At 37.4% G+C, this 18,115-nt stretch overlaps 1 protein-coding gene across 3 annotated transcripts in view; it reads right to left on the bottom strand.

Moving 5' to 3' along the window:
- DIP2B (disco interacting protein 2 homolog B) overlaps positions 1–18,115 on the bottom strand; it is a 237,667-nt gene that overhangs the window by 60,369 nt on the left and 159,183 nt on the right. For 2 of the 3 annotated variants that reach the window (XM_012762119.2, XM_012762128.2), the window contains exons 5-9: positions 10,891–11,103; positions 7,193–7,348; positions 6,721–6,840; positions 3,118–3,315; positions 1,312–1,403 (exon numbers count right to left, since the gene is read on the bottom strand). In XM_012762119.2, the coding sequence (XP_012617573.1) occupies positions 1,312–1,403; positions 3,118–3,315; positions 6,721–6,840; positions 7,193–7,348; positions 10,891–11,103 (779 nt within the window). The remainder of the gene's footprint in view (positions 1–1,311; positions 1,404–3,117; positions 3,316–6,720; positions 6,841–7,192; positions 7,349–10,890; positions 11,104–18,115) is intronic. The other variant, XM_012762136.2, reaches the window with a different exon arrangement.

Genomic DNA, 18,115 nt, shown 5'->3' with positions numbered 1-18,115 from the left:
TCCAGGAATGCAAAAACACAGAAGGCATCACCATGACTTCTGAAACTTAATCATGTCACTAAACTCTTGTTTCCTCTTCTTTTGTTTTCAAATTCTCTTAACTCACTCCCAAGAAAAGTTCAATTCCATAAGACATTTAAACAACCCGTTTCTTTCCTGTATAATAGTGTCCACCTTGCTAGGTAGACACAAAATCACCTTAACGTTCAGTGAGGATTAGGAAACACTTATGGGTTGCATTTATAAGTAAAAGACACCTTAGATGCCCTTTGCCACAATGCAAAAGTGTTTTTAAAAGTCTTATTTTAGGAGACTCTGTAATCATGAGCCTACTAAAAAGAAGTCTGTTGTGTAGTTTATATAAATTTCCAATGAAAAATAATGCTTAATGGTAAGAAGTAATCATATTTAGAAAGTCACTAATACGAAAACAACTGCAAAAGTTAAAAATACATTTTAAACGTCATCTATAATCAAAGAAGAAATAAAATGATATCAATTTATTTTTTCTTAAAAGTAACATGAATCACCCTTCCTTCTTTTTTTTTATTTTTTTAAGAAACAGGGTCTTGCTCTGTCACCCAGGGTAGTGGCATCATCATAGTTCACTGTAGCCCTGAAGCCTTGAACTCCTGGGTTCAAGTGAACCTCCCACCTCAGCCTCCCAAGTAAGTAGCTGGGACTATAGGTGCGAGCCACCGTACCCAGCTAATTTTTCTATTTTTTGTAGAGATGAGGTCGCACTATATTGCTCAGGGTAGTCTTGAACTCCTGGCCTCAAGTGATCCTCCAGCCTCAACCTGGCAAGTGCTTGGATTACAGGTATGAGCCACAGCGCCAAGCTTCTCCTTTCTTTTATACATAAAACCACAGAAAAAATTGTTTTTAAAAGGTGTATAAGGCATCTTGTAAAGAAAAAATATCAAAGGGTAAGTTTTGTTGCTTTTATTGCTTAAATATTGAAATATTTATTTCTAGAAAGGCTTAGGTTTCTCTTTCTTGTTATTAGCACCTCAAGAGTTTACTGATTGGCAACCACATAAAAAGACATGTGAATTTCCTTCAATTTATGTGTTTGGTTTTTTTTTTTCTCGTCTTTATTTTTTCTTTTCTTTTTTTTTTTTTTTTTTCCTTCAATTTATGAATGCAAGAATTATCACCTAGCATCAGGCTAACCTGGGTTGGAACCAAAGCACTTTTAGTTTTCAAAAATAAAACTTATATAAATTTTCCTGTTGTACATTAAAAACTCAGAATGTGCATATTAACAAACAATAAGCTCCACCTCCCCAAAACCAAAATACCAATTACCCTGTCTCCAGGTTTTAACACAGGTTCATTTTTGGTCCCCAGTTTATTAAGCAATGTGTAGGCCAACTTCAAACTTCTGCTCCACAACTTTCCTGGAAAAAAGAAAATAGAACAGTCTTATAGAAAAAATACAAGCCTAGCTCAGTAAGAGATCATTCAATTTATCAGCACATTTACTAAGACAATAGCCATTTCCAAATGATGCATTAGATGAGCATTACCCCCCAACACACAAAAAGCACCTTCCCCCAAAAGTTTTATATTCATTCTAGTTTACAAAAAAGCCAGTCCTGTCTTAAAACAAAAATAAAACATCACCAGATGCTCAACCTAGTTTATATAATATTCCAAATTCTTTTCTGGAATAATTCAAATATTCTTAGAAATAATTTGATATGAGTTGATCACACTTGGGGGAGGGGGCAAGTTTGGGTTCTTTTTTTTACCACAGAACTAAAAACCAGAAGGCTACTTCTGTTCTAAGCTTGTTCTGAAGAACCACTTACATAGGTGGTTGTTAGATACTTGTGGTAACTGCAAAGCAAATGTATGACTCAAATGATTAAACATTCCATACCACTGTAAGTCAATGAAAACAGACAATACAATGGAAATTATCTGTATGAAACATGTAGATATATTTATAGATATTAAATAGACATGCAAAGATTTGGCCAGCTGAATGCTTTCTTTAAGGGTTATATGGATGAAATTAATATACAGCTTCAGAGGTAAATGTTAAAACTATTTTGGCAAAACAAAAAATTTTTTCCCTGTTCCTACTCCCTCCTCTCAACAACTCAGGATAGAGTACAGGGGTGCCATCATAGCTCACTGCAGCTTCAAACTCTTGGGCTCAAGTGACTGTCCCACCTCAGCTTCCCAAAGCACTGGGATTATATAGATGTGAGCCACTGTGCCCAGTCCATGTTATTTTAAATAGCTATGTTAGTTTTATATACAATTTATTCAGAGGCACATCCAAGATTTAAACTATTTCAACCTGCATAATCCTTTAAATAAAAACTTATTTTTCCTCAAGATTATTTTGTATCTAGGTCTATGGACATTGTGCTCCCCTGTGAAGGGAAAAAAGAATCTGAATAAACTAGTACAAAATCTCACAGCTGAGGGTTGACTACATTTTCCTTGAAGTTATTTTAAAAAGAAAAATAAAAACTTTAGATAAGATGCAAAATTAAATGGGAAAGTACTGATTCTTTGTTCATTACACAATTTTTTGCCTATTATAAGCAAGAAGCCGGATGGAATAAAGATCTAAAAAGTAATCTGTTTTGGCTGGGCAGTGGCTCACACCTGTAATCCTAGCACTCTGGGAGGCCGAGGCAGGTGGATTGTTTGAGCTCAGGAGTTGAGAGCAGCCTGAGCAAGAGCAAGACCCTGTCTCTACTAAAAATAGAAAGAAATTAACTGGCCAACTAAAAATAGAAAATAAATAAATAAAATAAAAAGTAATCCGTATTAATTTTTGGCAAAAACCATCTGATTTCCACCATACATCATTAATACTGACCAAATGGTTTTCTAAAATGCTCTTCTAATATTAAAACATCAGTAGATCTACAAAGTCTCTTCTTTTTGCTGAGTTTTAAATATTAGCTGGCATGCAAATGGCACTTTAGTAAATGAAAATATTTTAAATAACTGAAATAACTTTTAAATAACTGAAAAGATCTGTTGAAACATAATGACCAGCAGCTGTTAAATATCAAGTTAAAAACACTACCATGATATTCAGAAGAATTCTTAGGAGAAAAGAAAGGATCTGGAATCTTGTAAACTCACCATAGGTAAGAGTGTAAACCGGTTTCCCTGTCACGTCCAGTGCAGTCAGGCAGGAGCATTTTGCTTGAGTGGTACCCCAGCGCTGCAGCGCAGACTCAAGAGCAGGAGGCCAGTTACAGATGACTCCCAAAGGCTCTCCCTTCACAGGGGTCATCTGCCGTCCCTCCGGCTTGGGCTGGTTGGGGTCTGGCTGAGGTACTGTACCAAAAAGCCCCCAATGGATAAAATAAGTACAGATGCCAAGTACAATACTTACACAACTGGGCCTTAGTTCAATTTTCCACTTAAATGTGAAATCGTATTTAATAGTTTTTTTGTTTTCTTTGAGACAAGGTTTTGCTCTGTTACCCAGGCTGGAGTTCAGTGGTATCATCATAGCCCACTGTAACCTTGAACTCCTGGGCTCAAGTGATCCCCCCCTCAGCTTCCCAAAGCACTAGGATTACAGGCATTTAATTTTTTCTGCAACAAACAAATCCTGACTCTGACAAAGCAAATTGCTGCACATACAGAAAAGCACAAAGTGTAAATTTCTTTTCAGCAATTTCACAATTTTTAGTAAACTTGTTTTTAACTCTTTACAGTTTGTGTCCAGTGTTAGAGAGCCAGAATCCATGTCACCAGGTTATGTTTAATGAAAAAGCATTACTTGGTGAGTCAGAAAACCAAAGTTCACATTCACTTTTTACTAGTAATACATTAGGGAAACTGATTTACCTGAGCCTTGCTTTCCTCATCTGTAAAATGGGGATAGTAACAGTTATACCACAGGATCATTATTAGACTCAAAGAGATAGTGGGCATAAATCACAATGTTCCATGTCTCTATACCTCTGCACACATCTAATATAGCCAATTCCTTTGCCTCCTGGTGAAGTCTTACTCATCCTTCTCAGGACTTAGCTCAAACAGCAGAGTCTCTAGGAACCACCTCCAACCATTCCTTGAGTCTATTCCCACATTAGTGCTCCCACACTATGTGGTAGTCTGCCCTTATTAAAACACTGAGGATCCTAAACAACTTTTTTATTGTACAACTCTTCCCCTGCAAAGACTTATGGCTTCCTATAGGAAGGGAAGGTTCTTATTGCCTATAGTGCCTAATACATAAAGGCTGCTTAACAATGCTAGTTGAATTGAACTGAATTTAGAGGGAAAAAAAAAAGTTAGATTATTAACATGGTCATTCCAGGAATCAAGGTGAATATCTCATATTCTTTCGTACATATAAAACTAAAGTCTTGTTAATTTTTCTGCAATGAACAAGTATTATTCAAATAAAGAACAAAACAAAAATCCTACATTTTCACTACAGAAAAGATATTAGTAATTTATATATGGAACAAAAAATCAAGTATTTACTGAGTGCCCAATACATACACAGGATATAATAAACATCAATAAAATAAATGCTGCACATATCATTCTTTTAACAAACATTTATTGTGCCTGCTAAGTGCTGTATACAGAGTTCAAGCCCTTGAGGAGTACCTAGTGTGCACTGGAGGACACATGCATGCACATGCTCAGAGCTATGGAAAAGACAGTGTGAGCAGTGCATGACAGACACATGTGCAGGAAGAGGACATCATCACCCGGAGGAGGGGATGGCTGAGCTGAGTTTTCAAGGATAAGAGTTAGCCAGGTGAATGAGAAAAAAGCCACAGAGAGAAGGGACAGAATGACCAATAAATATTTGATGGGCAAATGAAATATGAAGTAAATTGTGTTTTATAGTTTAATACAACGACAGATTTGGGAAATGTACTTAAAGTGTCTTGGTTCATTTTTTTACTGGCATAAAACTCATGAAATAGTTTCAGGTCCCAATTCACTGCCTTAGGCAAATAGTGTTTCAGCTGCCCTTCTACTTTGTATATTCCCAGACTTTGAACCACCATGTTAACTAAAAAAAATTAATATGAGTGATTCTAAATAAATTGTTTTATTTTTATGGACAGACTGTATATATGGTAGGCATAGTCCTTAGGCCACAGAAGTCCAGATTATTGTCATTATCTATTAGGCCTCACTGCAGACTCTGGGGCATAGTCATTCAGATTTCCACAGACATGCTAGTATTTTCCTTTTCCAAAGGTTAACAATTATTCAAATAAATAATTGTTGCTTATTTATAATTAGTGCAAAGCTTTTAGCTCTATTGTGCCAATGCAAACTGTTCAAGTAAGATTCCTGTTATACCTTGACCTTCATGTGTCTGGTCAATATATAGTGTTAGAAACACTGGTGAGGTTATTACTGGCATCAGCAGTTTCAACATCAGTGCATTAAGAAAGAAGTCCACAGTGCAAAGAGGTTAGTGACTCCTAAAGAAATAGAAACTCATCTTAACCTCATTTGTCAGGTTGCTTTTTGTTGCATAAATTGGGCTAAGTAAGACCAGATCTAGTCTACCAATGTGCCTAATTCTATTAATAGGTCTGATGACATCAAAACCTGCTATCAGTCTCAGGACTTAAAAATGAACCACAAAGCTAGCAAAACTTTGTTCTTTTGACAAAAGCTTATGATAGATATATCTATTCATCACTTAGCTTCAATGAAACGGTCATTCTCATTTTATCTATACTCATACTCATTCCCTTCCCATCCATCCCTATTAAATCCTAGATATCATATGATTTCATCTATAAATACTTTTTAAAATATTGAATAAATCACTGACTATAACACTCTACGACACCTTCCTTGATCACACAGATGGAACTGGTTTCTTCCCTTCTTTGAACTGCCTATATGAGTTGATATATACTTATTAGCTAAACTAAGTTTTCATATGTATATATTTTATTAGCTATAAACAACATAAAGGAAGTGACTGTATTTTCATAAATCTTTTAACTTTTCTCATGATCTACCACACTGGTTTTGTTTTTGTTTTTTTTTCTTTTTAGACAAAGTCTTGCTCTGTGGCCCTTTTAGCTCGCTACAACCTCAAACTCCTGGGCTCAAGGGATCCTCCTGCCTGAAGCCTCTCAAGTAGCTAGGACTACAGGTGCACAATACCACACCTGGATAATTTTTTTTTATTTTGTAGAGACAGAGTCTCATTATGTTGCCCAAGCTGGTCTTGAACTTCTGACCTCAAGCAATTTCCCACCTCAGCTTTCCAAAGTGCTGGGATTACAGGTGTGAGCCACTGTGCCTGGTCTGCGACACTGTCTTGTAGAAAGCAGACATATATGCACTGATTGGCAGATTTAATAAAAGGACTATGTTATATGAAAAAAAGAATGGGTAAACTTTTGAGGTCGAATTTGATATCCACAGCCTAGGAAAATGCCAAATATAAATTAAAAATGTAAAATCATGTATTTGTGATAGTTCCTAATTTCAGAGTGTATTTCCAAAGATAGTTCTAAGCCACATAGTTATCTCTTTGCCTTTCTTCCCTCTCCTTCTCTCAACTTTCATCTGAGATCTAAAATATAAATGATTCTTAGAGAAGAAAGCAGAACTATGAACTCTTTGAATCAAGAACTATGTCTTATTCATCCTTTAACCCTATAGTACCTGACATGTACTAACTGCTTAAAAAATAGTTGTTTAATGAATGTATGTTTTTGGTATTTCCACAACTACCTTCCACAATTTCTTCAGAGTCATCCACAAAAAATTCCTTTAAGGGAGGCCTTTTGGGTCGTTTCAGAGTGTTGAGCAGTTGCTGGATTTTTGTGGATACTCTGCTATTGACAGGAACACCTATAAGGGAACAAAATGGTAAGTTACAATTCACTGATTTTATAGGGATCTTTCAGTTCCTCAATTTCCACAGGAGCTTTTATTTCTACTGATGTTTGGCCTTTGCCCACACAGTCTCATTTTATTTCAGTTGGGCCAAATAGGTACAGGTATGTTGTTCAACATAGGTTTGAACAGGGATTAATGGTGCCACTGTGCAAACTGTGTAAAGAGGGCACTCAGGATGACTTGTAGAGGGCCAACTACAACACAGTTCTGCAGCTGCTAGCCCAGTCAGGAGCTACTGTGTATAACTTGAATTTTTCCAGTTTACTTTACAATCCTTATTTAGCTACCCAAAAGAACTTCTTACCATCAGCTGTATCCATAAGGCTGGACCTGTTGGATCCTTTGTGCATGCCTTTAACTATCCCCGAAGGGGGCAGGTCAATATTAGCTGGGCGTATTGAGGAAGATGAGGAAGAGGAAGAGGTAGTTGTAGTGACATCAGGGGGAGCAGAGAAATTCTCTAAGAGGGGAGAGAAAACAAAGTTTAGAATTATATTACATTAGCAGCAAAACTAAGAACCTTCAAATCTTTATTTTTTAACAAGAAAGAAAACTACATAAATAGGGCATTAACTCTTATAAAACAACCTTTTAGATCAAATTCTACTAGCAAGATATAATGAGAAAAGTTAAGCTGGAGTATACCAGCTTTTTGAACATATTTTCAAGGCTTGAGTACCCTTAGCAAGATCAAATCACATATCCGATGTTATTCTAGTCTTTTGAACATTTCTTCATGATTCCATGGTTTATCTAGAATCTATCCCCTTCTACTGAAGACCAAAATAATGTCTTGGAAGTGGCTCAGACTGCTTGTTTCCAGATTAACATATAAACTGCCATGTGAGCTGTGTTTAACTCACACTAGTTTTGAGCCCAGGGCCTCATGAAACATGTAATTTACACATCTCTTTACCTTGGGAGTCAATATGTTATAATTAATATTGACTAGTTAGTTTATTTATTTATTTTTTGAGACAGAATCTCGCTCTGTTGCTTGGGCTAGAGTGCAATGTCATCAGCCTAGCTCACAGCAATCTCAAATTCCCGAGCTCAAGTGATCCTCCTGTCTCAGCCTCCCGAGTAGCTGGGACTACAGGTATTTGCCACCACGCCTGGCTAATTATTTTTCTATTTTTAGTAAGGACGGGGTCTCACTCTTGCTCAGGCTAGTCTCAAACTCTTGACTTCAAGCGATCCTCCTGCGTCAGCCTTCCAGTGTGCTAGGATTACAGGTGTGAACCACTGCACCTGGCCAATGTTGACAATTTAATTGCATGTAATTCACCCACAGAAAACAAAAAATAATAAATTTTTCATTAAATTAGAAAGGAGGATTTTGTTTTAGAAGTTTTTGTTCTGTTTTTATAATAAAACACCATAGCCCCAAGGCAAAAAAAAAGTTTTCTGGTGTAGCAGTATGTTAAAAAACAAGTTAAAGCCCACTTCTAATTTTTATAAAATAACCCACAGGTAACTTGGATCTCCTTGACAAGTTTCTTCCCTTGCTCTAAGAAGAGATTAAATAGGATTATCTACTCTACTTCAGATAGGGATTCTTTTTTTTTTTTTAAGGGGAGTTAATACAGTTGTAAGGGATTCTTAACATAGAGAATTCAATGATGTAAACTGGAAGAGATCCATTCAACCGGAATGTGTTACAAAAAACTTAGAAGAAAATATCTAGAGAAATAAAATTAGTGGGAAGGAAAAATGTGATTTATAAGATTAATGAAAAGCTACTAAAAATTATGAAAAAGGAAAAAGTTTAACAATAACAATTTCTAAAATTAATTTGCAGGTAAGGTCTCTATGCCCCCAAAGTCTATGATTAACTATTTTAATAGTTTTTCAAGTTTTAAATATACTAGCACAAGTATATTGCATATACCTTTCTATAGGATAATATGGTAACAAAAACATTAAAATGGACATTTTTATTTGACCCAGCAATTCAACTTATAGGAATATATCCTAAGGAAATAATCAGACAAATGCACAAGGTTGTATGTTCAAGAATGTTCAGTTTTTATAACAGAAAAAAACTGGATACTATTTAAATCTCCAAAATGGGGGAATAGCTAAATAAACCAAGGCAAAGAGCCATACAACGTATGCCTTGAAACCATAAAAATGATAGCATAATTATAGTAATATAAAAGGTGTTCATGATATACTATTAAGAAAAGCAGGTTATGAACATTATATTTAGGATAATTTCATTTTTGTAAAATAAAAACTAAAATCCTGCACATTCATATGTAAATAAACTCTGAAAGAATATATACTAACGTGTTATCCATGGGAGGTAGGTTCATAGGTTATTTTACTTTTCTTTTACCGTGTTTTTTTTTTTTTGACAGAATCTCAGTCTGTTGCCCAGGCTAGAGTGCCGTGGCATCAGCCTAGCTCACAGCAACCTCAAACTCCTGGGCTCAAGCGATCCTTCTGCCTCAGCCTCCCAAGTAGCTGGGACTATAGATGTGTGCCACCATGCCCGGCTAATTTTTTCTATATATATTAGTTGGCCAATTAATTTCTTTCTATTTTATAGTAGAGACGGGGTCTCGCTCTTGCTCAGGCTGGTCTTGAACTCCTGAGCTCAAATGATCCACCCGCCTGGGCCTCCCAGAGTGCTAGGATTACAGACGTGACCCACCACACCCAGCTTCACCTGTATTTTTGAATTTTTCTATTAGGAACATCAATTCCTTCTGTTAGAACACGCACCCAAAAAAGCAATAATGTTGGATAAAATGGTTTCTGTGAGTAACTGCACCAATAACTTTTCACAGAGTAGCAGAAGCAATGGAAAATATGTTGTCAGATGAAATCATCTTGTTAATAAAAATCCAGATAAAGTTAATTGGATATTAGGACATACTTTTAACAAGTGAAATGGTTCTCTTTTAGACAAAAGTGGAAGAAAAACTTCACCAACGTTGGCTCTGTTGCTTACCCTTCATAACAGAATAGGTGGTGAATACGCACATCTATCTGCAGCTGCTCTAGGAAGCTCAGTGAATTACAGTGCAGAGCTAAGAGTGCAGCCTAAGTTATCAGCTGTTGGCACTTCGCATTTAGTGAGGGCAATCAGACCCTCAGAGTATTTTCTTCAAAAATTACAGCCATGAATTAAAAATTTCCGAAGTTTTTCTTTTTCAGAAATCAATTAATAAAATAAAGATATCAAGTGATAAAAAATGGTCACTGAGATGAAAATTAAGACATAAAAATTACATTGTTAAGCAAAAAGGGAAAAATGTCACATACGTTAATACACATTACTGTAATTTGTACCAATTAAGCAAAAGTAGAAATCTGAGCTATATATCTTATTTGCCGATGTCACAAATCTTAAAACACATACATGTACACACACACACACACACACACACACACACAAACATAAAGCAGAGCCAAGCAAAAGCTACACTGTATATAGCAGCAGCAGCAGCAGGTAGCAGCTCACAGAGTACCAACATCCTCAGCCTGCACACTCCAGTTGTAGCAATATCACAGCAGCAAGGACAATAAATCCAGTCTTTATGCTAAGGACAAAAGGCCTCACTGATATTGGCTTAGTGTAGATTTTGTTCAGGTTTAATGTTTTTTTTTTTATGTTTGGCAGAATACAGACAATGATCCTGGGAAAATCTAAGATGTTACATATTTTAACATCTTTTAATATACAGAATATTCTTCAACTGGGATAAACCCACACTAAGACTGGTCTTATATCTTGCAGCTTGAATATTGCTTATGGAAATAGCTATGGCTTCAGGTGGGCAACACTATGCACCAATAATGCAGATGGCACCTATCGTTCCTGCAACAAATGTATTGCTGGTGTTTCCTTCTTTGCCTCATTAACTGTCATGTTCTCTATGATTATTTTTTTAGACCACACTAAAAAATCTAATACAAATTATAAACTATTTCCTGTACACTGGGAGCCAAATGGAACATAATTTGGGCTTTTTGGGTAGATCCAGCTCCTACCTATTCGAGTATTGGCAAATACATCAGCTAGAGACCCACTGGTTCCTTTGACCTCTCCATGGGACAGCGTAGAAGATGCGGATGAAGAAGTGGACGATCCCTGAATTGAACGGTTGATCCAGGACTCCGCATTCTGTAAGCTCTGTTGCAAGGCAGCAGAGAGCGCAGCTTGGCGTCTCAGAGAGCCCTCATCCTCAGAGGCCGAAGACGTGTCTGTGTGGAATTAAAAAAAAGAAGTTCTCGATCCTGCCTAGAACAGAGACTTTTCACCTTGTGCTCAATGATCACACATTCAATTTTGACACCAGCAAAACATTCTCGTTTTTATGGTAGATTAATATGTAAAGTTTATCAAGAATCTCAAGGAAGGATCTATAGACCAAAGCCTACAAAAATAAAATAGCCTAACTCCATAATAATTTTGAGGTTTTTTTTTTTTTTTAAACCCTTTAAGAACATTTAAACATCATTCACTGTTTTTTTCCTGTTCTGGGCTTACTCAGTATCTAAATTCTTCTAGTTTATTTATCTTCAAATAATACTGACATAGGCCAGGAGCGCTGGCTTACAGCTGTAACCCTAGCACTCTGGCTGAGGCAGGAGGATCACTTGAGCCCAGGAGTTTGAGGCTGCAGTGAGCTATGATGATACCACTGAGTTATAGCCTAGGCAACAAAGCGAGACCCTGTCTCAAAAAGAAAACAGAAGAAGAAAAAACTAATATTGACATGCTTATATATCTTCCTCAATCTCTATATTAGAAAACTATGTTGAGGCCAGGCGTGGTGGCTCACGCCTGTAATCCTAGCACTCTGGGAGGCCTAGGCGGGCGGATTGCTCGAGGTCAGGAGTTCGAAACCAGCCTGAGCAAGAGCGAGACCCCGTCTCTACTATAAATAGAAAGAAATTAATTGGCCAACTAATACATATAGAAAAAATTAGCCGGGCATGGTGGCACATGCCTGTAGTCCCAGCTACTCGGGAGGCTGAGGCAGCAGGATTGCTTGAGGTTGAGGCAGAAGGATCGCCCAGGAGTTTGAGGTTGCTGTGAGCTAGGCTGACGCCACGGCACTCACTCTAGCCTGGGCAACAAAGCGAGACTCTGTCTCAAAAAAAAAACCAAAAAAAACTATGTTGATAGGTTGCGGCACTAATTTTGTGACAAGTATCTATTAGTCTCTACTTAAAAGGAAAAGATCTTGTTAGGGAGATAGAAAAACTTATGTGTCAATGAGTGAGCTTGATGCTGGGGAACTGAAGTGGGGCAAGAAATAGTCCTTAGCCTCGACGCACTCATGGTTTTAGAGGAAAAGTCAGTTGGTCAGGGGGCACAGGTAAACTTCCTGAACATGACAGGAAGAGGGCACAGTGTCAGGATTTCTTTCCTAATTCTCAGAGAAGAATTGTGAGAAATTCACTGATGTCTGTATTTAGCCTGGCTTTGACTTCAGAAAAATAGGCCTAAATTAGCAAAGCATGCTGAAAAAAAATTTAACCAAATATAGGGAAGCAAAAGCTGAGGAAAACAGAAGTCAGGAATTTATTACAGGGTTCTAAGCTTAGGAGGCATACAGTTAAGGGGAGCATTTGGCTTGATGTGGGATAAACCCTTCTAAATGATTTTTTGGGGTTATAATTTATAGACTGAATTTTATGTAATTTTTAAAAATTATACATTCTGTGGTTAGTCCTGCAGAACACTTTCCTCTAAACCCAGGTGAAACTGTAGGCTCCATGTCCTGCTTGGTTCAAAGAACTAAAGACATAACTAAAGGGACTGGAAAATTGCTAGCACCTCACAATGGGAACCTGAACCACAAAAGACTTAATCTAATCCAGAAGTCAAATTCTGTAGGCCCAGAGTAAGAAAGAAAAAAAAAAATGACTATATTCTTGTTTCTTGCTCTGTACCACAGCCAACTTATTAGTTCATATTGAGGGATATCTGAGGCCCAAGACTTTTCTTTCTTTCTTTTTTTTGACAGGATTGTGCTGTCTCCAGGGCTAGAGTGCAGTGCAACATCAAACTCCTGGGATCAAGTGATCCTCCTGCCTCAGCCTTCCTAACTGCTGAGACTATAGGTGCACTAACTGCTGAGACTATAGGTGCACACCACCACTAAGGGTCAATTTTTCTATTTTTAGTAGAGATGGGGTCTCACTCTTGCTTAGGCTGGTCTCAAACTCCTGGCCTTAAATGATCCACTCGCCTCAGCCTCTCAGAGTGCTAGGATTACAGGTATGAGCCACTGTGCTGGCCTGTTTTTGTTTTATAATGTGCTATTATACATAACCACAATATGTGCTGACAACTATGTCAGGTCCTGGGAATTCTGAAATGTACCAGTGCTTATGAGACAGTAAGTGCCCAAAAAAGCTGTAGTGTCTAGAACAAGAGACATACAAGTCCATAGACTATTTCAAAAGAATATAACAGATGCTAAGAAATGGGGGGTATGCAAAGGGTTTCACAGGACAGGGACCAACCTCAGTCGGGGATTTCAAGCACTTCTGTGTAAATGGAGCAAGGACTTTGAGGGGCAAAAATGAGGCTAGAGAGGAAAACAGTGACTGGATCCCTAAGAGATAAAGTGATAAGGCCCTTAAAGGAGAAAGAGATCTATAATACAAGCAGGGATAATTAGAGGAAAATGTAAAGGAAAAAAAGTAACAACACCTGTAACACTTTAAAAAAAGCATTTTCTATAATTTTCAGAAAATATGCTAATGTTTCAATCTGTACTTTGGGACGCAAAGATTCTTGTCTTTTTAAACATGCTAAAATGGGTGGTGGGCCCATAAGACAGGTGAACTTGCCCATAGAATTAAATATTTGCTTCTGGACTAAAGCAGTTACAGGACCAGAGAAGAATAAAAGTGTAATAAAAAAATGTAAAAAAAAAAGAATAAAATATTTGCAAGGTAACTTATATCAGGATCCCACAAAATCCACTGATTTGCAGGCTGCCTTTACTGAGTCATTCATTTTAATTTGTGTAAGTCTAAAATCTGATAACCCAATTTTCAAAAGATATAAAACTAGTATTTTCATGATTAGGTTTATGGAAGAGTGGTTTCATTATGTTTCTATATTGAATCAATTATGTAATTAGATGTATTGTTTCAATTCAATTACCTAATTTGCCTGCCAGTCCTCCTCTGAGTGCTTAATGACTTACAACTGTGGAGCAGCTTAGTGTAGTGGAAAAAACATGGTTCTGGTGTCAGTCTTCCCTTCGAATTTTGGGATCTATCACTTAACAACTATGTGACTTGGGGATAAAATTACCCATCTGAAAAGGCTGTCTGCTTGTTTATCCATTCAGCAAATACCACTAAGCACTACACTTGTTGGTAGGAATGAAATGTTGAGCAAGAAGACACAGTCCCTACTCTTACAGGACTTAAGAGTCTTTGTATTTATTTATTTTGACTGATTGATTGAGTTAGACACAGCCTCGCTCTGTCACCCCAGCTAGAGTGTTGTGACGTAATCACAGCTCACTGCAACCTCAAACTCCTGGGATTGAGCAATCTTCCAGCCCCAGCCTCCCAAGTACCTGGGAATACAAGCACGAGACACCAGCCACCATGCCTGGCTATTTTCAGTAGAGACAGGATCTTGCTCTTGCTCAGACTGGGTTCAAACTTGTCACCCCAAGCGGTCCTCCCACCTCAGCCTCCCAGAGTGTTAGCATTACAGGTGTGAGCCACCGTGCCGGGCAGACGTAAGAGTCTTAATAGGAGTTCAGGGCAGGCACCCAAGGAAGTGAGACTTAAAGCAAGGCCCACTAGGTAAATAGGAATCAGTTATGAGGGGCACAGGGGTAGGGGCAAGGAGAGCAGAGTCAGGTAAAGGGGCCAGCATGCGAGAAAGCTTGGAGGGGATAGAAAGCAAAGCACATCTGAAGATCTTAACCTGAGATTAGCAGAAGCATAGGATGCAAGACAGATAGTAATGAAGACGAGGCTGGAAAGTAGGTAGTGTTAGGTTGCTAAGGGACTTATGAGACATGCCAAAGAAACTAGTCTTCATTCTAATGACAGAGGGAGAGCACGGTGGCTCACACCTCATGGGTGTGCCATGCGTGCTTCCAGCCCATGGTAGCTGGCCAATAAACATTATTTCCCCTTCTCATCCCAGAAGGATGGTTAAAAGGGGTGTTTACCTGGTTTTGATTTGCCGTAGCATATGAAATTTTCCCTAAGAATAATTTAAATGGCTACTTTCTTCCTATAAACATGAAGGGAAAGATGACAGAAATTGATTAAAGGTTGGTAGAAGAAAAAAATACTATGCCAATCACACAACCTGAGAAATGTGGCGCTTGCTATGCATAACCCCTCCCTATGCTAGCTCACAGACACAAAGCTGGCTGGTCAAGGCTTAAAAGATGACCACATGGCTAAGTTTACAGAAACTGTAAGCACTACTCCAGGACTCTATCTTTTTAAAAATCAAAACAAGGTCCTTAAATTTCTTCTTTTTCTTAAGCCATTGTCACACAGGAAATTGCTAGGGATTTGTAGAAATTTGGCCAAGATTAAATTAATATTAATAGAAATATGGTTATTTTCTTACTGATTCTACACTGGTTAACATGAACTCGCAACTGTTAATCCAAAAGTCCCTTGCCTAAGTTCTTGTATATGATAAATATAATATGTCTACATAACAGAAAACAATTTTGAAAACATAGTTTGCCTTTTGGTTCATAATTTGGGTTATGACAGTATCATTTAATACTGGTCACTAGAAGCCTACAATCCATTTATAACCAATTAGGCAACACAGAAACAGTTAGCTTATTGATTTTAAGGGAAGAAAGTGCTGAATTTACTAACTTGTTAACTGTTGTAGCACTTTTATTCTTTAGCCATATATGGAAACAATTCTTCTTAGTGGAAAATATATTACCTAAAAATGTTTTTTAAAAATTTAGTTACTGTATCATTTATCCATTCCACTCCTGTGTATTACCCAAGAGAAAGGAAAGCATATATCTATACAAAGGCTTGTACATGAATGTTCATAGGAGCTTTATTTGTAATAGCTAAAAATGGGAAACAATGCAAATGACCATCAACAAATGAATGCATAAACAAACTGCAGTATATCCACATAATGGAATACTACTCCACAGTATAAGGGAATGATCTACTGTTGTGATCTACACAACAACATGGATGAATCTCAAAGTCATTATGCTGGGTGAAAGAAGCCAGGCCTCCTCCTTGCAAAAAAAAAAAAAAAAAAGAAGTAAAACTGTATGATTCTATTTATATAAAATTCTAGAAAATGCAAGCTAAGGTACAGTGACAGAAAACAGATCAAATGGTTAGGGGGTAGGGACGGGGATGGGGAGAAGTGGGAGGGAGGCATGTGGGAATTTTGGGGCGGTGATGGATACATTCATTATCTTAATTGTGGTGATGGTTTCATGATTGTGCTCTGTCAAAACTTAGTAATGGATGCACCTTAACCCTTTGCACTCGGATGTCGAGTGTGACTCGACACGGTTAGCAAAAATTATAGAGATTAAAACTACTCTTTGAATGTATCAATAATTTGAAATATAAAAAATCCAAATAAATAAGTTTGCATGAAAAGAAACTCCAGTTTTTTATTCTACTGCCACGCTTTGTAAAATCTGGGGTATTTAAAAAATTAAATCCCGAGTAGAATAAAGGAATCAAGAAAAAAGCGAGTGTAAAGGGTTAAATATGCGCTGTTTATTATGTCAATTATAACTCAATGAAGCTGTAAAAAAAAAAAAACAACCCTAATTTTTACACCTTTATTTATGGGGGTAAAAATTATGCTTTTGGTGAAAGGACAGTAATATCTGAGAGTCAGTCTACCTGACAGATATTGTGTAAGCTGAATAAGTTCCTGGAAAGATAGTGCCTGACACTGGGTTCATACAGCTGATACCAAAATTAGGCCCAAATTTTAGCTTAGAACAAGTAAGTAAAGATTCACTGAGGATCTCATTCTAACAACCACTATAAAATATGCCATCTAACGTGATTGCCAAGTAGGAGCTTCAAAGAACAAATAAATCACACAACCACTAGGACAGCTGATGTATAATCTGGAGCCCATCGAAAGAAGTGTGTGTGCTTGGGGGGATGGGGTGGTGTCAGGCAGGAAAGTGTCATTTTCTCTCACTTTGGTGGATCGGGAGAGTTTAGGACTTCCAGAAATACCTTCAAGAGAGGCAAAGGAAGTTTCTATGCAGGCCAGGTTAAAGTTTGAAGTTTAAGAAGGAAAATTTAGAGACCCAAGAGGGAGCAACCTTGGAATAAAACCATTCATAGAAGAGTAAAAGGTGAGTTCTGGAAGCAGGCGAACCGGAACCTACCTTGGGCTACAAATTCTGAGCAGTCTAATCTAACACTAAACTTAACTAGGGTGGGCACTGATTCACCAGACAAAGGTTAGGGAGAATTTTAGAACTACCCAAAAGAGTTTTAGCATCCTATAATAATCTGTGTGTACAGAAAGCTGGCTGGGGACTGAAAAACTGGTCCAATAGGCTAAGTGGCAGGAGGTCTAGGAATTGCCCGACAAGCTGGGATACTTTTGAGAGAAGGGGTACTCATCATTAATAATTACTCCAGGACAATCTACCTACAATGTATCTCAACTGTTTTTCTAGGTATTTTCAAACATCTATGAAAAAACAGCTTATAAAACTAATTAATATTATAAATAATACTAGTAGAAGATGACAATTTTTCTCATGTATTGCCTATTTGAAACTTAGATCAAATATGCAGCAATTGTTAAAGCTCTAAAATTCACCATAAAATATTTACTTGACAGCATGCTAGAATGAGAAGCAATACGCCAAGTGGTTTAAGCAGTGGGCTTTTAAAGTCAGGCTGCTCTGGATTTAGATCTTAGCTTAGCTAGCCACCAATAGCTGTTAAAGCAAATCAGATCTTAAGGGTCTTAATTCTGCTCTTTGTTGTTTTCTTTCTTCTGTCACTCATGGTAAATTATTTCCACTAGTGTTTTTATTTCTTAGCTCACATTCAGTGGATCTTTCTCTATGGGAATCCCAAGTCCCTGGTTGAGGCTCTATCCTTTCAGGAGACCATTTGTGCCCCAGGGTTATCATCAGCCTACGATCACTTTTTAATGTTAGCTCTTACCAGGCAAATAGTGAAACTCAAACCTTGTACCCACTGACCACAAACTACCAGGGAAGGTCTCTGC

Source organism: Microcebus murinus, chromosome 10 (assembly GCF_040939455.1).
Source record: "Microcebus murinus isolate Inina chromosome 10, M.murinus_Inina_mat1.0, whole genome shotgun sequence".
In the NCBI taxonomy this organism is placed as follows: domain Eukaryota; kingdom Metazoa; phylum Chordata; class Mammalia; order Primates; family Cheirogaleidae; genus Microcebus; species Microcebus murinus.
This window is presented reverse-complemented; position numbering and strand designations above follow the sequence as displayed.